Raw genomic sequence first — 21,759 nt, 5'->3', positions numbered from 1 at the left:
GTCAAAATGATATTGGAAAGGAAACATTTCTCTATTATTATGAGCGCAGGGTTTTTGCTGGATAAGACGAAATCATGAGAAAAAGTAGACGAGCGAGTTACGCAATTTCGTTTACTTATTATTATTATTATTATTATTATTATTATTATTATTATTATTGTCGTCCTCACGTAATGTTTGCTCAGAGTCCTTAGGACCGAGACCAAACCATGGTCCTGGGGCACTAGGGGATAGCCAGTTTTTAGCTTGATAGCACCCTCCTCAAAATGTGTGCTGTACCTAGCAAGGTTATCTTTTGTAGTTCACTGATGCTTAATTGGCCGGGAATTCTTCCAAGATAAGTTCCTAGTCCCTTTTTGATAGCTCCAAGTGCTCCAATGATAACTGGTATCGTTTCCGTTCTCATGCCCCACATTCGGCTTATCATCATCATCATCATCATCATCATCATCAACATCATCATCATCATCATCATCATCATTATTATTATCATCATTATTATTATTATCATTATTATTATAAGAAACGATTTGGAAATACATGAGACAAGAAATATAGACTTTGATAGAAAGCGACGCTTCGGTGCATCTTGCGCCATTATCAAGGTTACATAATACATAAAGACAGAAAGCGGTTTGTGAAGAGGTTAAGGCTAAGTCTGATTGTCTTCGTGCTAAAGTATTCATGTAATTAGCGTGGCACTCTTTTATGCAAATTCGCTTCAACTTAGCCTCTTCACAAACCGCTTTTTATCTTTAATTATGTAACCTTGATAATGGTGCAACATGCACCGAAACGTCGCTTTCTATCACTTATATTTCGTCTTATTATTATTATTAGTAGTAGTAGTAGTAGTATTAGTATTAGTATTAGTATTAGTATTAGTATTAGTATTAGTATTAGTATTAGTATTAGTATTAGTATTAGTATTAGTATTAGTATTAGTATTAGTATTATTATTATTATTATTATAATTGTTATTATTATAAAAGCTCTTTAACCCTCGAACCCGTATTATGCAAACTCGTACCCCCCACCGTGGTACAAGGGTGAGTGAATAAAACTCCTACGGTTTTTTCGTTGTTGTTGTTTTAATGAGAAATGTGAAAATTACTTTTCTACAAAATGAACATGTTTTTTGTTATTTCATCCTCCAGACGTCAATAAGTTTACTTCCTTCGATCCGCCATGTTGGATTTCACTATTTTGTCAAAGTCTTCCACGACATATATACACTTTTTTATCACTACAAAATGCACCAAACCACGACTCTCGTTGTTTTAATAATTACCTTTGTGCAAGGTATGTGGGGGCGCGGTGGCCTCACGGTTAGTGCGCTCGTCTCTGGTTTGAACTCTCCGGGTTTGAGCCCTGGTTGAGTTGTGTACTTGGGCAAGACACTTTACTCTCACAGCGCGTCTCTCCACCCAGGTGTACAATTGGGCACCAGCGAACTTCATGCTGGGGGTAACCCTGCGATGTACTAGCATCCCATCCAGGGGAGAGTTGAAATACTCCTAGTCACTTCACGCTACAGAAACTGGGATAAGCTCCAGCCTGCTGGGCTTCTTGGCTCGTATGTACACTTTACCTAAATATGTTATACTGTACTTGCAAAACAATTTCAGACGTTTTATTTCAAGCGTTAAATTTTCAGACACTTTATATCTCATTCAGTTCGGAAAAATTTCGGACAACAATTTCGGACACGTTGCTGAAACAGCTAAAATAAATTTATGTCTGCAAAAGACGAATTCGACTGGAACAACATCTGTGAAAATTCGCAGCCTTAAGGTTTTATGAATACACCGACGAGAAAATAACACAATTTCTATCAAGCCGTTACGTATGTCAAGCAGTGTCTCAACTAGAGTTCGCTCCATAAAGCCCGGCATAAAGGAAACTAAGAGCTTTGGAGCTACCTCTAAGTTTCATACTGTACTGTAAATATTTCGGACGCTTGCAAATTTCGGACAATTAATTCATTTTCGGACACTTTGTTGTCCGAAATTAAAACGAAAATAAACTTATTATTACGTCTACTCAGGATAAAAGGTTAATGGGATAATATGCATTATGCGTCTAATGTACAAGCAGAAACCCATAATGAGTTTCTGGTACAAGTTATTGAGTAGTTATATTCCGGTATCACTTTACCATCGTTATACTGATTAGACCAGAAAGATAGTATGAAGATGGAGGCTAAAGATAGTTTACGAATTAGAAAGTTTACAACTATTTTCTTTTAAACCATTAGCGTGTTGCTGATAGATATTATAAATCGGGCCCCGGTTGTTCGAAGGCTGGATAAAGCTATCACCGGATAAATCTCTCTCTTGTGGATAAGTGTTAACAAAACAAACCATATTACGCACTGGATAAGTGATTTATCCGGTGGATAGCTTTATCCACCTTTCAAACAACCCGGGCCAGAAAAACAACGGACTGCTATAATCAAAAACTTTATCTTAGGTGAGATACAAACTGTTAAAACTGAGCCTTCGGTATGTTTACAAGGAACCAATTGAATATCTTCAACTAAACTGTATGCAAATGGAATATACGAGAATAAAAAAAATTATATGTTTGATTGCGAGTAAAATTGCAAAAACATTTTAAATCATATTTTTATATAATACTAAATGCACCGACAAATGAATGCCATACAGCATGGTTAAAGATATAGCCATCAGCAAAATTCACGTTTTTCCTGATTTTGACCCCTTTTGTTTGCGTTTTCCATGAACATAACGACTGCGCGAAAAAACGAAATCATGCCAAACTTCAGTCGAGTATTTCTAATAACTGGCGTCGTATTCACATCAGTTTGATCAAGAGAACACCGGCAAAACTCTACTGAGTATATAGTCCAGAAAACACTGTATTATGACACCCTAGAACTGAACTTAATTCGGTAAGTTTATAAGCAATCAACAAGGATAGACTTTGCATGTAGAAGAGTCTTTACTACAAGAGAACCGATCCCTTGGCTTTGATGATCGGAAATGCCAACGACTGCTATACATAGTTCAACCCACTGGAGCCAATAATGGTTTCGGCTCGTCGTTCTGGCTGCTATATCTAGAACGAAAACAAATCCAGCAAAAGTTACACAAAAGACGACAAACCACAACAGTTAACCGGCACAACTGAGACAAAATAGCAATGACCACAACGAGCCCACACACAGCTGGTACCAAACACAGGATCACCACTTCCACTCCTTCACAGACGTTCCACCAAGAACTGAAATGATCGTTGAAAGGAACTGCCAACGACAAAAAAGAAGCAAAAAACAAGTTCACCATTCCCAAAATGGCAATAGACAGCAAAGAAATGGTTTCTGCCGCGTTAGCAAGACTATCGCGAAATGGCTGAGCCACGAGGTGGTGGAGAAGAAATAGAAAGCAAAACAGACTCATGATGAGAAGACGAGGCATCGGATTATTCACGAAAGACTTCATCACAACAAGAATCAACCGTCGGCCGATCATAATACCTTCCCAGCTCAGAGATAATTTTCGACCCTCCTCCGGTCTTTTAAAAGAATCGTAAAGAACCCTCTCTACAGAATTCAATGACATCTGTTGTGGAGTCGACACCTCGTTCACTGGATTGCGCAGTACTTGACAGAAGGAGATGAACAACCAGTAGATTAACGATGGCAACGGCAAGAAACAAGCCAAGAGAAACTTCCACACAGACAGAGTCTTACCGTACAACTTATAAGTACCCCAAAGCAGCACAAACACAAAGGGTATCACAAATGTACAGACAAATCCTACCAAAATGTATTGCCACCACTGAAAACAAACATGGTTACCATCATAAAACAAACGCTTCTCTGAGCCAATGGGAACACAGCGTAGCAGACTGAAGCTTACTGTAGCTAAAGTTGTGTATCCTAGCAACAAGGTTTGCAAGATACCGCCAACATAGGGGCCAACAGAAGGGGCTCCCTGACCTCGAAACCTCTGAATTCCGCAATGCAGAACATAAAAGAAGCAAACCATGAACATTGTGCAAAACACACAAGAAGCAGAAAAGAACTGCTTAGATACCACCCTGAGGCCAGCAAATGGGCAAATGAATCCAACAGAATATGACTTGAAGTTGAAGAACCCAACAATTGGATTGATAAGATTAGTTTTAATGACATGTTGTGACGAGCTGGAAACGACGAGAAGATTTGCTGCTTGATAAAAGTAGAAGAGAATCTTCAGATAACCTTTGTCAAAGTTATAATCTTGGTTCACTGCATTGTTTTCTTTGAACCACAAGGTTTGGCGCTTGATCCAGGGGACAATAGGAGGCGTAAATATGAAGTACAATGCCATGAACGATACATAAAATAAAGCCACTGGCCAGAACCAATAATCTTTGCACTGATGCGATGGTCTGCACTTTGTAGAGTAAAGTGTCTCCGTGTAGCCATCATCACAGCGTCCACATAATTCGCCAGAACGGTTGCCCTGACAACCATTGTATTCTGGAAAGTTCGCTTCTTGAGGAGGACTACAATAACCCGCAGGGCACATGATAAAATGAAGCGATAGTGGATTTTTCTGTTCTTTATAACCCCAAAAGTTACGCTTGGCTAAAATATTTTGTGTACAATTCGCTCCAAACGGGCATGGAAGACATTGAAATCCTACCGCTAACCTGGAACCTAGCGCATAGCCGCGCTGTAGGCTGTAGGAGTTCCCTTCACATGGCGAACAGCTTAGTTCAAGTGTGGTGATTTTAATTTTACATGGTGTTTTGTTAACCTGAGTCGTGAATTCTTGAGTAAAACGAAGAATTTCCATCTGACTTCCAACTGGGCAATAAAACTTTGTGAGACTGTCATCTCCAAGGTCTATCACTCTACCGTTTGCTACTAACATGAGTGGATTTTTAACACCGTATGCTCTGACATTCATTGTCGTGTTGTATACTTTAAATGGTCCTGAACTTTCTACATGAAAAAACGAAGCCTTGGAGTAGTTCATTGTGAATAGCTGCAATGTTTTCGTGGTTTGCTGGAAAAGGCTTCCTTGTATGATAAGACTCGCGGATCCCTCTACTGTGTATATATGGCCACCTTGAGATGAAGCAAAGTTATCGGTAAAAGAACAATTTATAAATGTCGCTTTTCCATTCGATAGATACACAGCACCACCGACAACCCCAGCATTCCTCTCAAACGTGATGTCTTCAAAACTCAGGTGATTTTTGGAAACCAATAAAGCAAATTCTTCATCATAATCATCGTCATTTCTCTGACTGGCTGATTTAACTTTTTGTTGGACACACCCTGGATTTTTATCATTGTCTTGAGGTAATTGTATTGACAGTGCCCCTCCACTTGATTGTAATGATAGATTTTCCACAAAACGAGACCTTCTTATCACCAGACTGACATTACCTTCATGGGCAAGGTATATAGCACCTCCATCTTGTTCCGCTGAACAATTCTTGAATGTCGTGTTCGTGATTACAATAAGCGTGGTGATTAAGCCACAACTGATATATAGTGCTCCACCAAACTCCATAGGTCCGCCGAACACAAGATTCAAAGCGATATTCCCGTCAAAGAGTGAATCCTTTATTTCAAGTGTGTTTACATCACTAACTGTGAACGCTCCACCAATTTCATTAGCTTTATTCTTCAAAAATCGGGAATGGAGTATCTTCAACGCAAAAATTGGGCTGATCGCAGCTGCGCCTCCAGTCCCCTCCGCTCTATTTGACTCCATGATGACATTTTCAAGGATTAGAGTACTTTGATTATTTACTACCAAATATATTGCACCGCCGCTTACTACACGGTTGCGGAAAAATGTTGAGTTTTTTATTGTTACTTGGCTGGGCTTGCTCTTCCAGTGTTTATCACCTATCCTAAACGGTAACAGACTTATAGCTCCTCCATTTGCAGCATAATTGGAAATAAAATGGCTGCTGCTGATGCTTATCTTGACTTGGCTTTCATACAGGACACTTATGGGTCCACCGATATCATTCGATCTACAACCCACAAAACGGGAATTCTCCACAATCAAATGCAAAGCATATCCTGCACTCATTTCCCGTGACATCGTATGAATGAATACATCCCCTGTTCCTAAAGATGTGCAGTTGGAAAAAGTAGTATGATGCAGTTGTACTGATGCAGTGAGAGCCGTAATGAAGACAGCACCACCCTCCGAAGAACCGTAAGCGTTAGTAAAATTTGACTCCGAAACTTTAAGTACACAATGGTCGCTTCCCCTCAGGTAAATGACTCCGCCATTTCCTTCGACTTCGTGACCACGAAAACTAGAGTTATTAATCTGTAATGAAATTTTTCTTGCGCTTACATTGAATGATCGAGCTTGCTGACCTGTGAAGCTGCTTGCATTAACAACAACACTTACAATGCTGCTGTGAACAATACATTCACTGTGACCGTAGCCCGAAGAAACATCTCGGTCTGATAAGGCATTGTTGCTCATAAACGTCACATTTTGAAAGTGAATATCCTGGGTGGCATTTTCCATATCTAAAAAAACAAGACCTTTCGTACTGAACTTGTTGTGGATAAACGTGACATTTTCCAGCGTGATGTTAAGACTTACAGAATGTTTATTATCAGATGACTCATGGAAAGACACACAGCTTCCCTGATCTGTTATGACATTACCATGAAAAGAGGAATGTTTCACTGTGAAAACTACGTGGACAGCCTCTGATAGGTTGATTGTTTTGTTGATAACAACTGAGACACACTCACTATTCTTAACAAAAACTGAATTTGTAATTTGAATGTTTGAAACCATCTTCGTGGTAATTAAGAACTGTACACCATGTTTACTTCCTTCAAATTTGCATCTGTCGACGTTAACCGACGAATCCTGAAAATACACCAAGCCCTCGTCCAGGAACAGACCTGATAAGGTGATATGCATCTGCTGCGCATCATCAGAACCATTAAACGTCAAACCCTCAGAGCATCGTATGTGAGGAGGTTTGGGACCGAATCCTACCAGAGAGAGGCTCTTGTTGATGTAAATTCCCGGATGAGGTGGAGTTTCTGATTGGCAGGTGTAGGGATCGTTGTCAGTGTTTGTGCCGTCCACGTAAATGTAGTCCTTGCTGGACGCCCTGGTGACCGCCTTCCAAATGTGTTTGCATGGTTTTGTTCTATCACATGGCCAACTGTCGTTACCTGATTCACGGGAAATGTACCAGTCTGTTCCTCTAGAAACAGGAGCTGTAAGGATTGGTAAAACACAGATATTGTCTATGTCACATGATAAGACTTTGTTAGGGTAGCTATTTTGTCTTCTAAACTTACAAATTATTTACAATTTATGCAAACTTCCAAACTGATAATGTATGAAGTGCCCTTCTCAAACTCAACAATAATTCTTCAAGTTTAAACAAAGGAAATCCTGGCTGTGACGGTGTTTTGATATCTGATCTTAATTGGCATAGATTTTTATGATTTTATTTCTCCATTTTCTCGTTAGTTTTAGTTTCGATTGAGAAGATATATCAAACACTCAATACAATGTTTGACCACCTTTCCAAACGCCACGAAGTTCGTCAAAAATACTGCGCTGCGCGTCGTATTTTCAATTCCCTTTTCGCTGTTTCGAAATATGGTCAAACACGGTCTTTCGTGTTTGATATATTACAGCATAGTGTCAGAGCTAATTTGAAACTTATTCAGTACTTAAATTACTCTCAAACAGTAACTGCAGAACTTTGTGACAACTCTTCAATGTTAACGGGGTTCAAATAAAATTGCGTCATTTGTTTGGACAATTGTTTGGTCACGTAACTTAACACTTTTTTTTTGGCAAACTCGTTTCAAATTTAGTGAGTTTTAGCTGAAGATTCAGTTTCAGGACGTCCTGAGTTATGCAACGTTATTCTTCCAAAATCTCTACAGTTTCTCCAGTCAAAAACGGGCAGCTTTTTACGCAGGAGTGGAAAGATTAGGGACTTTAAGATATGGTACGGCTGGGCTGTAGTACGGCGGCAAATAGTGAAGATCAACGAGATGATAAGATATGGGATCGTAACTGGGATCCGAGACAAAGCTCCAATACTGCGACTACTCAAAGAAGAGGAATTGAACCTGGATAAGACACTTGATATCTACAAGTCGAATGAGGCCGCAACCAAACAGCTCGATTCCATGAAACAGGATCAGACCCCAACGGACGAGCAAGTCAACGCTGTGGGCAACGAACAAACAAATAACGCGAAAAAAAGGAAGGTACAAAGGACGTAAAGGAAACGAAGGACGCGAAGAAGAATTCCAGCAGATGTGGTGGATCGACCACAAGAAACACAGGAAAGACGAACTGTGAAGCGTATGGCCAAAAATGTCTCGTTTGCTCGAAGCAAAATCATTTTGCATGTTTGTCACGATATAAAACAAGCCAGCACGAGAGAGGACAGCACAAAAAGGGCATAAATGAGTGCAACAAGACACAGAAGAAACAGATACATCTCAGGATGAAGTGACCGATAATGAAGATCCGCTCTTCCATATCGAACAAGTCTCCAGTGTGAAAACACCAGGCAAGCAATTCAACGCCACTGATAATCTTCTCTGACATAGAAAAGTTATACCACATCTAGTTAGAATATCAGGTGGACACCGGCGCCATTTACAAGATGATGAGTCTCCGCGATCTAGCCGTCATATAAACCAAACAGGAGATCCACCGCTGAGAAGCAGTTAGTTGAGGCTCAACTTGCTGGATGGTTCACTCGTGAAACCTTGAGGTGTATCCACCTTTAAGATCAGTACACCGAAACAATTTGCGTGTAAGCTGCGCAAGAAACTTGCCGATCTAGGGAAATTGAAATTAGACATGGAGACACTTAGGAGGAAGCAGATGCTAGCCATGATGAAAATCTCAAAAAACTCCACAAGTTAGGTTCATGGGCCATGTCATCAGCAAGGATGGTCTCGAGGCAGATTTGGGCAAAGTCTATGCGGTGAACGACATGCCCAAGCTCACATGCAAGACTCTGAGTCTACTCGGTTTTAGCGATTATCTGACCAAATTTCCACCAAGGCTATCTGAAGTGGTACAGTCCTGAGAGACCTCACCATGGCCAATTTGTATGGTCCGAGCAACACACCAAGGCGTTTGACGAAGATATGTGCAGATCTTGCCCTGAATCCCAAGGAATACATTTTACTTTCAGAAAGCTACTCAGATGTCAAAGATGTTGGCGCAACTGCGATCTACATCGTAGAGTTCCTAAAAGAGCAGTTACCGACAACGGTCCTGCTGAGAGTTCACAGAATTTTCTAGATAATGACATTTCAAGCATGTGACATCATCACCCAGACATGCCAAATCCAATGGCAAGGCCGAAACTGCAGTAAGTGTAGCAAAGAAGATTTTCAAGAAAGCGCACGGTAGACTGCGTAGCTGGCGGTTGGCTGGTATTGTTAGATCAACGGAAAACACCAACAGAGCGTTTGAACTCTAGTCCAGTACAGAGACTGATGTCACGAACAACACGCACGCTAGACGCTGTTACCCATGTCAGTAAATCTTCTGTATCCCAGAGAAGGAGAAGGTGCCATAAGGAGAAATTGAAGACCAAGGGGCAAATGGACAAGAGCAATCAGGATAGAAGTGCCGAGGAACTAGTATAGGTTGTATTTAAGCCTGCATACGAGCCAAGTGGCCCATCAGGCCGGAGCTTATCCCGGTTTCTGTAGCATGAAGCGACTAGGAGTAATTCTGACTACACTCACACGAAACACTCATGTGAAAAGTTTATTGAGGATGCGTCAGTCAGCCATCAGATTCAATGTATCCTAATGTTTGCCCCACAAAATTAACTAATGGTTCTAAGAATTAGAACGAAAAACACCACCACAAAATTGCTTGGGTAGTCAGTCCAGGTACGAAAAACCAGTAAATAATAATAAAAAAACACGCCCTTTATATGTGGCCAAAAAATATATGGAAACGTATTCTTCCTCTAATGCAGCAGCACGAGACCCGGAGGAAAGAGTATTCTACAATTATTTACAAAAGTTGATCAAATCGAAAACTAATCCTAAAAAATAAAGTGGGCGAACACTACGACTGACCGACCTAGAATGACTTAAATCTCCCGCCAAAACGTTAAATAGTCCCTAAGCATCCCATGATGCAACGCGAGTCTTTCCAACGTGCTGTCAGAATAACAATTTCCGACTGATTCGTCCCTCAATCGTCAGAAATTAGATTTTCTACTCCCCCTGGATGGCATGCTAGTCCATCGCAGGGTTACCCGCAGCATTAAGTGTGATAGTCATTTATACACCTGGGTGGAGAGAGGCACTGTGAGAGTAAAGCGTCCTTCCCAAGAACACGACACAATGTTCCCGGCCATTGCTCGAGCCCGGACCGCTCGCTCTGGAGTTGAGTGCATTAACCATGATGCCACCGCGCCTCCCATGCCAAGGAACCACCAGAGCTTGAAACAGGCCTAGAAGTTAGAGTGGCCGAACGGCGAAACAAAATCTGGGAAGCCGGTACCTCTTGCCCGTGTTCAAAAGCTATCGGATCACTCATATCTGGTAGAAGGCAATATGGAAATACACTACGCTGAAACAGAGAGGCATTGAGGCCCCGGTACGTCACACAAAAGAAGGATATGAAGCTGTCGTTGCTGCAGGGAAGTCACCCACACATGTACCTGCACAGACAGGAAGCCAAACAGCACTGACCAGTACCATCATAAGAAGTCTACACCAGAGAAAGTCAATGATACCCCGAAGCACAATCTCAGTCTACCACTGGAAAAAAATCCGTACCAGAACAGTTGGGGCACCAGTGAAATTCAAGTGTTTAAGCGTTTAAGTTGAACATTGGACACTGTTTTTTGCTTCGCTTTTTACATTGATTTTACTTTTATAAAACTGATGCGTATTAAATCAGAGATAAGTGTGTTTGAACACTTGTTATGATCAGGTCATTATAGTTATCATTTAACTGATTGCGTGACGTCTTCCCAACAAACAACACGCAATAGCAAGTCTCGCTTGGCTGCGGATCTTACCACATCATATTGTGTTATTTTGGATTGGAAGCATACATTCTCTCTTCACGAAATGTTTTCAATCCTAGACTCACGGAAAATACTAAAACTCGTGGCATTATTCATGCGATAATCGAAATTCCCTGAAAGTTGCCTTTGTCGGATCTTTTAAGTTCCCACGAGGGGAACTTCCGCCTTTATTTCTGTTTTAGACTTTGATCACTATCGTGATTACCCTGCGAGCAGTTGTCTCTCCTGAGACACCAGCTGCTCGCCGGTATATCGTGATTAGAAACTTGAACAGAAAGACTATAAAATCCATGCAGCTGGATAGAGCAACGATTTGTTTCCCCCACATGTATATGCCATAGTAGGGGTTGTACACTGCTTTGCCAATGAAGTCAATAAAATCGAGACTATGCGGCCCATAAAATTTGACAAGAATTCTACGAAACGGTAATTGTTTGAAGGACGATCGCCACCCTTTGTACCCGGCAAAGATGACGTAACACAAAAGACATAAAATATACGATCAATCCTACACGAAGATATAAAAACAATTTGGTTTCACTTTCCAGAATATTATGCAGTATAATGTCATTTTGTATATGCTGATAAAAATTCCTACATCGTCTTCTAAACTCCTCACCTTGAATGATGAAACACAACAACAAGAGAAATATTATGTGAAGGCAGCTTTTTCTTGGCATTTTCTTTGACAATATTAAAGTTCCTTCCTTAGTAAACACTCGTAGCGTGGTGCGCAAACGAAACTTCCTTTGGGCGAGTCACGAAATACGCGTTACAACACCCTGACGCCACGCGGTCGGAGTACTGGGCACTTGTATCCCATCATCGCGTGCGGGAACAGGGGGCTAAAAATAATTTCGTGTTTTGTGATGGTTTCGTGCTCAAGGAAAGTCACAGGTAACTATACGGCTATAAAAAGTTCTGCTATTATTGTAAGGTCGTAGAGATTTCGCTTATTTCTCTGTCTTTGCTTAAGGTTTTATTGAGAGAGTAATGAACATGTCAAGTTTTACATTTCCTGAAATCCTCTCGACTTTCAACAGAGCCTATTGAATTGTGCATGGCCGTTACTAAAAGTAAATAATCATTTTTGACCGCGCAAACCCTCGTACTAATCGTTGCATTTCAAAACTATTTTGGTGGAGAGATGAATTATGTAGGAAAAGATAAACTTTTGACTCCTTTGCTTTGAAAAAGTTTTTTTGCTGTGGTACACCGTGCAACAGTTTTTCTTAACCTGATCGACAAGCTATAAACATTCAAAAGCTTTAGAATATCAGTTAAGAAGCTAAAATTAAACTTGATTTCCTAAACTTATTATGCAGCTGATCGGAAAGATTAATTACTCTGCAGTTTAAAATGTTTCAAGTGTCTAATGGTGTGTTAGAAACAGGTTAGAAAGGAGGCGAATTGGATAACTGGGTATTTAACGGTTGTACATATCAGAACACCCTTTGAAAGCGTTAATACCGTATACAGTAAAACGCTGCAAGCCTTGTAAGAAGATGTTCTAGTCAATCAAGGCTGGTAATTTATATAATTTTGGAAATCTATTTCACGCTGCTGTGTGTAAAGAAAGTTTTCTCTGATAACCTGGGCGTGCTGGATCAGGCTAGCTAGCAGATTCTGTTCTTTGCCTGCCTGACAGGCAACTGAAGTAGAAGTTTTTGAGGCAATTCAAATTACAGAAGTGTTGGTTTAATTTAAAATTAATTAATCATATTAGGAAGAAATTATTTTGGGGCAAGTAAGAATGACTTTCGGGCTACAGTGTAGTAGTCATCACAGTTCAACATTGGTTTTCTTTGGACCCTGCACTGTCTGGGCCAGAAGGGTTACCATCATGTTTGTGTTTATCTCAAGACAGTACACGCACATGTTTGTTCATAATTATTATGTTCAGACGAGAGAGCATAGTTGATGGCCAAACATCTAATTATTGCACTCTATGGGGCACTCATTGGAAGAAGGCACTGACTGTGAGCTTAACAACTGAGTATGTGGCCTGGAAGATTGTTTTTTCCAAGGTTTAGGTCATGGCATGTAGACTGTCTGTACAAAATTAGGATAATTAGCAACCAAACATTTTCGCATTCAGCCCAACCTAACTTTTATCATGCACATGTACATAATATGTAGTGCTCGCTTTTGTTGAGGTTTATTTCACCTCAGAACGTTGTGAGAATGTCTTTGTGAATGTTCTGAATTGCACATGCTAGATAAATAGTATTGTTAAAATGTTTACAGGGTTGGATTGCTTTTTCTAGATTAACTCAAGTCAATTTTTCTGGTCCTATGCAGGCTTAATTAGCCACCAAATCATTCAGGCATCCTGTGGATTCCTACTTTCGAAAAGAAAATTGTTGTATTTTTCACATGTCAATTTATAAATAATTGTTTGTTTGAGTAGACCTTATAGCACATTTTGTACACCGGCACTTTTCAAATTTCTGGCTGAAAGCCTGGTCCTATATGTAAATGCCAGCTTACACTGTTTTTCTATAGACCTGATTGTTCTAGCAGGGTCATAGTAAGAGTGGTATGTCATTGGTCCTTTGTTCACATATTTTCTTTTTAGTATGGATACCTTGTTAGTATGTTGTCCACATGGGGTTTGACTGTATGTTGCAGGTCAAAATGAAATTCAGGTTAAAATGATTTCAACCTAGTTTGATTCTCAGTTTCCTTTGTCTTCTAACCCTAATTATTCAATAATTTGAGCCATGAATAATTAGGGTTAAGAGACAAAGGAATATTATTTTAATCTGAATTTCATTTTGAATTGCAACATGCATATTTGATGATATTTTTTGTTTACATAATGTGTGGCTAAACACATTTCTCAGAGTACTGCATACTGTGCTTTTTACAGCTTGACGTTTATGATAGAGGTGCTGTGAGTAAACAAACAAACAATGGGAAACACAGGACTAGGGAAGCATAAAGATGTGCACAACTCAGATTCTACTTTAGAATTTGAAACTGGCAAGAAAATGTTCCCCAGTGAGCAAGAAGCTAAGATGATTTTATCAGGTGAGTGTTATGTATGCATGATTCCCATTCATATCCAAACCCATCCAAAAGAAAGGTCAATGGAATTTCTTGGGAGAGCTATTCAAAGGCAAACCTTGTAATTAAGGCATATTTTAGTATGAAGCTACATGTAGACTGGAATTCCAAAGGGTTAGGCTAGGTGCTTAGATCGAAACAACAAGTTAAAATACAGGGCTGGCTTAAATTACTTTCTTTAATATATTTTAAAATTATTTACATGAAGTATGCATGCCATCTGTTGTGTACATTATGTAGAATGATTAATATGCATGCCAGGTCCTATGAGAAATTGCCTTATATTACTAAACATAGAGTTCAGTGTCAAGATGTCTGAGATTGTTTCAAAAAGTACTGATCAGACTAGATGAAGTATTTTGTAGTAGAAAAGATGTCTAGATGTAAAAGCGTTTCTGATTAGCGGTTGCTTCATTATGAAGAGGTAACAGTAGTTAAGTGTGGATACACGTATGTAATGTTCATTGCGACATGCAAAATTAGCTAAGCGAAGACACTTCTCATGTGGTGCATTTGATAATTGCCACTTAATTGGTCATCACTCGCTAGGGAGAGAAAGAGACTGCTCACAGTCTAAATGTGAACAGTACTGAACCAGTTTTTATTTCAATCTGTGGTTTATTTAGCAAAGGAACCAGAAATTGATGATCATAGTGATTATGATTATGATGATGACTCTATGGAAGGGGAGCCACCACAAAAAAGAACAGTACCAACAGTGTTTACCTGGGAGAATGGTGGCAGAGAAGTCTTACTTTCTGGGAGTTTTAATGACTGGAAAACAAGAATCCCTATGAACCTAAGGTAAGCTGGAAGAGTATATAGCAATATCTCACATTTCATTGCATCCTGGCATTCTGATGACAAAGCCGTTAACAGAGATCTAGCCTTGGAACTTTGATCTTTTGTTGACAGTCACTTTATAATGATTCTAAAGTTAAATTGCTTGAGAGGTATTACCAATTTAAGAAACAAATCTATTAGCATAATTTTGTGGTTAATGTGTTAGCAGTACATGACGTTTGTGGTTGTGTTGGACCCAGCCATTTCAACCACAACTACTGGTACTGAAAACAGTGAATATGGTTTGTTTGCCTGGTACTGGAAGGTTTGTTAAACACTGGTCTAACTGTTCAATCACAAATGGTTGGAAAAGTGCCAAAAATTACAAAAGTTCAATCCAATTCAATCAAATGAACTACCGGTAGTTTACATTTGCTAAGCTTGGTTCCAGTTCACGGAAAAAGTTGTGAGAGTCATGATCAGTGAAACCAGTTGAAAAATGTTGTTTTTGCTACATGAATAGTCATAATTTAAACTTCAATTTTATTCATTAGTTGAATATTACATTCTTTATTAAGTGGAATACTGTACAATGATTTTTTTGTTTGCCTAGCCAAGGGGAATTCTCAACAATAATTGAGCTGCCTGAAGGCGAGCATGAGTACAAGTTTTGTGTTGATGGCCGCTGGATTCATGACCCAAATGCTGTAAGTACTATTTATAAACAGAAATAATTATACATGTGATGTCATCCTAGAGTTTATCCCAGTCAGTCAATTTGTGGTATTCTTGCTTTTAACCTTACTGTGAGTAAGTCAAACCAGCTGATACACATACAACATGGCAACAAACCAGCCAAGATTTGGGAGTCTTTTCTGATGTACATAAAATACTGGACAGTTTTTTTCACAGTGCTGTTTCTAATGACATCCCAAGATCAGTCCACATTACCAGCTACATGTAGTTCTAATACTACACTCATACTACTTACAAACATATTATAAAAATTGCATGGATTGATTGAAGAAAAACAAACTTTATTGTAGTATTTTGCACATAGTATACCATTCATTTAATTCACTCAGCAACATTGGGATATTCTGATTAAAAGACTAACAATTTTTGTAATGAAACTTTGAGATGAAAAACTTGTAGATGGTAAAAAAAAAAGTCACCTAGGATATATTTTCAAGACTTTCCTTTGTATTGTCAGTAGAACTTTGCCTTTTCAATCACGGAATTTTCTATTTTCCTTGCTGAGCACCTTGCCAAAGATTGCTACGCTATTATTCTCTTTTTTATTTGTTACTTTTGACCAGATAATATTATTATCAGTTAAAGATTGACATCACTGAAAGTACATGTTCTGCAAATAAAGGGTTATCAATCAGTTAAATTCAGATGTGAAAAAAATCATTCAGAAACTAAAATGTTGTATTGTTCCTAACAGCCAACCACAAACGACAATTTTGGGGGCAGAAACAATGTCATTAATGTAAAGAAGTCTGACTTTGAAGTGTTTCAAGCCCTGGAGTCTGATGCTACTGCCAGTATTGGTTCTGCTGGCTCGATCAGTAAGTATAGACAACCTTAAGTTATAGACTTCTCCTTTAAGACTTCTTGTATCAATGTGGATCATCAATTAATGGACATCTTAAAGTTGTTTATAATACAGATTATTCAGTTCTAGAAAATATCTACATGTATACTTCCCCCACAGAAGGGATTGGAATTTCCTGGGGGGTGGGGGTTCTGTAAGACCAAAAAATTTAAAGAAATGTATGACGCTCAATCAGAATTTCCAGAGAGGTGGGGGGGAGGTACAGTATGGATATTTTCTGGAACTACGCATTGATCAATAATTATGGTTAAGCCCTCCCCCCCCCCCTCCTCCCTCCAAAAAAAAAAATTAATTAAACAAAAACTAATAACAAGAGGAACTTAAAATGAATCAAAACAAACATGAATATATACAGTTGAACCCACTATAGGGCAATTCCGCCATCGCAGATGTTACGTTCAGACTCAATTTGAAACTTTAATTTAGCACAAACAAAGGATAAAAGGAGTTGTCTAGTTTTCCATTTATGAATATGTTTGTGCCTACTGACATGTTAACTGGGCTGTACAATTTTTCCGATTGACTGATTTCTATTAGAGATTTAGAGCAAAAAAACATTGTCATGGATGTTACGTAAAAAACAACCACAATACTGAGTTCATTAGTATTTATTCAAAATTCCTGTGAAGTGTCAGGGGGTTTTGTTTGAACTGTTTCAAATATATGTAGTTTCGTGGTTGTGTGACCCAAAAAGGCTGATTTCATTTGAGCTGACATTCACAGTTTTGCAAGGGTACTTGAACTTTAACGTTGCGGACATTACAACCAATGTTGTGGGCGTTACGCTGTCTGAATCATTGCCAAGTATAGGAGACAACTCAGCTTTTCTGCATGGTTCTCAGTCATACAAGGCAAGATAGGCAAATATTTATGTTACTATGAATGAAACTGGTTGACACTTCAGGTAAAACCCCTGAAATATCACAGCAAAGTTTGGTGGACATAACATGCTTTCTATATCAATTATAATCTGCATTTGAGCCTGCTTTTGGCATTCTGAGCCTGGAAACTTATGTTGGTCACCAGAATACATGTAATAATTTCTTTTGCCAGAAAATAGAAAAAACTGGCAGTTTTGTTAAATTCAAGGTTTCTTTACAGAGTTAGCACAACTACTTATTGTGCAGTTCCAGAAAATATCCATTCTCCCCCACAGAAGGGATTGGAATTTCCTGGGGGGTGCGGGGTTCTTTGAGACCAAAAAATTTTTAAAAAATGTATGAAGCTTCACTGGAATTTCCAGAGGGTTGGGGAGGTATTAGAAAAAATCCCTTCCATGGGGGAGGTATGGATATTTCCTGGAACTACACATTATTGGCCTAGACAAGGGAAAACAAAAAGGTCCACGTTTCAAACATTTTTGCTACTTCTGTTGTAGTTCCTCACTTAATCAATGGACCATTTGAAATTCCAGAGCAACTAGCTGTAAAAAAAACTCTTGAAAGTAATAGAAAACATAAAAGGGTTTAAGAAATGTTAGAAATGTCTATGTTCATTAGAATGGCAGAACCTCTTCTCTTGTTGAATTTCAGAATAGTTTACAACCCACTTGAAAGCTGCTGTTTTTGGCAAAATGTTTGTTAGATGAAAGTAGAGCAAATCTAGAAAGATATATGGTCTTGTGGTGTAGCTGTAATGGTTTAGCTTTTAAGAACCATTTCAAAATGTTTTTACTTAACTTCAAGAAGTGTAACATCTGTGACGTAACGTCCAGAACAATGCTTTGCTGCCATTCAAAAATGTTTGTGTTTGCCAGAGATTTTTTTTTCTACCAAAATGTTTCTATTGGATATCGATCTAGCTGTGTGGCAAGAATGGTTTTAAAATCTTTCATGTAGTTATTTTAGAAAAGAAAAAAGATTGTTAAAACATTGTGGACATTACGTAACGTCCGTGACGAAACTTATTTTTGTTATATCTACCTTTAAAAAAAGTTCAGAGTGAAGTTTATGTCACTTATGTTATTGTATTAACTCCAGTGAGGGACTTTTTCTGATACAAGTATTTGAAGTCCCTTATATTTTCCAAGTTTGATACGGCAAGTTGAAAAATTTTACTTCTTGCTTGTTGTTTGCTGTAAAAAAATAAATACTTACTTTGGGGACCCCCCCCCCCCCCGTGAAGACATGGTTGTTGTGAGGGAGCAGAAATTTATTTTTCTGTGTACTTTAACTTGTTCACAATGTAGAACAGGATATAATTTCATGTGCAACCTCTTTTCAAAAATCTGGATTTTGACACCACTCATGTGGAATTGCCCTATATCAAAAAAAAACAAATACATCAATGTACATGTAGCTCAGGATGGCTGATAGTACAGGACTAAAATAAAGTATATCCACAGGGAAAAGGATATGAGTATGAGATACGTGTCGACAGCAGGGAGTTCGAGATAACAGAGGTCGAGATAGCGAGGTTTTCTGACCCGTGTAATCTACAGTAATCTATATAGCTTCTGTTTAAAATGTTACTAGAAAGATACCTGAGTGTACAACTTGCTTTGATTTGCCGCCCATTAAAGAGATGCTTTAATTTGCAGTTTGTCATGACTGTTTGCCCAGAGACAGACTTGTGTCAGATCTTCTAATTATTGTTTTACCATGCAGTATTCCTGTACATGCATCTAACATTTATCAGTCACAACATTCCTTCCAAATATAAATTCAAACATATTTTTTAAAAATCCTTTCCAATTATAAGTAAAGAAGTGATGTTACCTACAGTGTACATGTAGTAACATTCTTAGCAAGTCATACGACATTTGTCTAGGAGGGGTTGACTCAGATAAAATTTGTAATTCAATAATGATATAATTCGTTCTTTTAGAATCGATGTCGGGATCACCACCTGGCTCCTATGGGCAGCTCATTCCATCACACCACAACCCTGTTATTGTGCAAGATGGCATGCATGCCAGTGTCCCTCCAGTTCTACCACCACATCTACTTCATGTCATACTCAATAAAGATGTTGTGGATCACAATGACCCATCCCTTCTGCCAGAACCAAACCACGTTTCTCTCAATCACCTCTATGCACTCTCAATAAAGGTAGTTGTTTACAGTAACTGTTGTGTATGTGGTTATGAAAGCAACCAGTCAAGTACATGTGTTTCCATTTTATTTATTAAGTATTCATCGAAAATCTAAGCAGTTCAGATTCAGGAGTCCTAGAATCTGATTGGCTGATTATGCTGAACAGTTTCTCACAAAACAGACCCACGAGTGATGCATTGTTAACGTCTAGAAACTTTGTTGGTTTTGGTTCAACCATGTAGTCTATGTACAGAATTCCTATGGACTCAGGTCGTTAACTCAAGAACCTGGGCAAACTTTTTCTCGATACGGATCTGCCCCAAGGAAATAACACTAATTTTTGCTATTTTATACTGTATGCCTTAAAAGTTTTAAACAAAAGAAAATATATGAGGGCAGACTGAGCTACAAATAACAGCTATTGATGGTTGTGCTGTAAATTTTTTTTAAACCTTTGATTTAGCTATGTTTTTTTCATGATGGTGTCAGTTTTTTATTTAGTGTAATTTATCATTATTGTATATTATTTTTTTCAGTTTTGATAATTTAACAAGTTACGCCAATACTTTCTACTCTAAGTTACAGAGATTCCAACCCTCCTGATTTGATCGGGAGACTCCTGATCTGATGTGTTGCCTCCCGCTCTCCCGATTCTTATCAAATTCTCCCGATTTATAACAAAATTGTGAAAACAAGGGAAAAAATGCTAATCTTAAGTATTTTTTGCGATGTATTACACTTTCTTCTCATATCATCTCACCCAGTCTCTTGCCGTGTGTTGTGCAGACTCATCAGGCCAGCAGTCTTACTCCATTTAGCGGCTCCAAAATGCAGTAAAAGGCATTTGAGAAAACCTAAATTTTCAAAATTTCCCAGTGAGCATGCCCCTGAACCCCCCTAGAGGCTGCCGCCTACGGCGCTAAAAGAGTCTCCCTATTTTCTTTCAAAAGGGGTTGGAATCTCTGAAGTTACGTTATCCAAATTATGTCTTACTCACTATTAAGGAGACTGTATTCTTTCTTTTCCAGGATGGAGTTATGACATTAAGTGGGACACATCGCTTTAGGGAGAAATATGTCTCAACGCTGCTATACAAACCAATCAAATAAAAACATTTTGCTTTATGTAAAAAGCTGTCTTAATGCAGTGTAGCATGATCGATCAAGGTGGTTGGATTGTCTTCATGGATCAGATGAGTTGAAGGACTTACGGCAGGAATTCGGCAGAAAAGTTATTTGACATTGGCGAGGAAAGTAAATATGCACTGTTTGAAAATGCCTGGTTTGCAATCCCAGGTCTGAGTTGAGTAGTTCGTTGTCTAGGGATTGTGTAAATCACATAAGAACTACAGTATTTGTTGTTACATTATTGAGGAATGAGGGGAAAATTCAAATTTACAGCCTACACACATGTGCATCCAGGCAGTCTTCAGCTAATACTGGGAGACCTCCAAGCTAGTTGCTTTTTACAAAAATGTGGAAGCAACAACAAGTCGCTTTTTGAAAAAAATAGATTTTCAACTCTATTTTCAGCCATAGTTGTGGTAACATACTGTTGTATAAGGTGATTTTTTAAATATTATCATTAAATAATGTAGACCTTGTTCCTCGAGTCTTTGTTCCTTACTGTGCAAACATGACAAAACATCTGGCTCTCAAATATTGTGTTACTGGCTAGCTCGATTTTGATTGATTACAAAAACAATAGAAATGAGCAGAAGTAGAACACTGGGGACTTGAGCCATTCAGCTGCGGGTGTGTCACCTACGCATGCCGAATTCCACCAGAAGTCTGATATCTTCAGCCAGGTTGCTCGTCTGCATACTGCTGGTCAAGGGGAACAAAGACTCTGAGAGAGTAAAAAGTTGACAGTGTTTTCATATTGAACTTGGTTATCGCAGGTTAAATAATGATGTACTCATGACTGAAAAATCATGATATTAATAGCTAAATAAATGCTAATAACAAGAAGCAATGTCAACAAAAGGCAGCAATATTGTAGATCATACTTTGAATTGTTGTTCCTACATGAATTCTCCAACAAAATGGCACCACAATATTATGTCAGGGCGTCATGATACAGATTTGAATTTTTTTTTTTTTTTTTCATTTGTTTCTAAGAAACTCATTTATTAAAACTCACTGTTGTTGGAAACAGTGACCGGCTGATTGTTGACAAGCTAAAAATATCAACACA

The 21,759-nt window shown here is 38.7% G+C and overlaps 2 protein-coding genes across 2 annotated transcripts; one reads left to right on the top strand and one right to left on the bottom strand.

The window, feature by feature from the left end:
• Positions 1 to 1,072: 1,072 nt before the first annotated feature.
• On the bottom strand, positions 1,073 to 11,812 carry LOC110059928 (uncharacterized). The gene is made up of 2 exons (XM_020766642.2): positions 11,675 to 11,812; positions 1,073 to 7,231 (listed from the first exon to the last, which is right to left on the bottom strand). Exons 1-2 carry the CDS (start codon positions 11,733 to 11,735, stop codon positions 3,030 to 3,032), a joined length of 4,263 nt encoding a protein of 1,420 aa, XP_020622301.2. The 5' UTR covers positions 11,736 to 11,812; the 3' UTR covers positions 1,073 to 3,029.
• Positions 11,813 to 11,886: 74 nt separating this feature from the next.
• Positions 11,887 to 21,552, top strand: LOC110059927 (5'-AMP-activated protein kinase subunit beta-1-like). The gene is made up of 7 exons (XM_089282849.1): positions 11,887 to 11,952; positions 13,928 to 14,088; positions 14,751 to 14,928; positions 15,521 to 15,614; positions 16,358 to 16,481; positions 19,355 to 19,578; positions 20,592 to 21,552. The coding sequence occupies exons 2-7, from the start codon at positions 13,971 to 13,973 to the stop codon at positions 20,670 to 20,672; spliced, it is 819 nt and encodes a 272-aa protein (XP_089138975.1). The 5' UTR covers positions 11,887 to 11,952; positions 13,928 to 13,970; the 3' UTR covers positions 20,673 to 21,552.
• The last annotated feature ends 207 nt before the right edge of the window (positions 21,553 to 21,759 follow it).

Source organism: Orbicella faveolata, unplaced genomic scaffold (genome assembly GCF_042242905.1).
Source record: "Orbicella faveolata isolate gen_17 unplaced genomic scaffold, um_ofav_v1 contig_12, whole genome shotgun sequence".
In the NCBI taxonomy this organism is placed as follows: Eukaryota; Metazoa; Cnidaria; class Anthozoa; order Scleractinia; family Merulinidae; genus Orbicella; species Orbicella faveolata.
This window is presented reverse-complemented; position numbering and strand designations above follow the sequence as displayed.

Bases quoted from the DNA above. Each gene is read 5' to 3' on its own strand.
- LOC110059928 (XM_020766642.2), bottom strand. From the start codon at position 11,735: ATGCCAAGAAAAAGCTGCCTTCACATAATATTTCTCTTGTTGTTGTGT. The intron at 7,232-11,674 runs GTGAGGAGTTTA...CAATCCTTACAG, and splicing joins GTTGTGTTTCATCATTCAAG to CTCCTGTTTCTAGAGGAACA.
- LOC110059927 (XM_089282849.1), top strand. From the start codon at position 13,971: ATGGGAAACACAGGACTAGGGAAGCATAAAGATGTGCACAACTCAGAT. The intron at 15,615-16,357 runs GTAAGTACTATT...TGTTCCTAACAG, and splicing joins GGATTCATGACCCAAATGCT to CCAACCACAAACGACAATTT. The intron at 19,579-20,591 runs GTAGTTGTTTAC...TTTCTTTTCCAG, and splicing joins TCTATGCACTCTCAATAAAG to GATGGAGTTATGACATTAAG.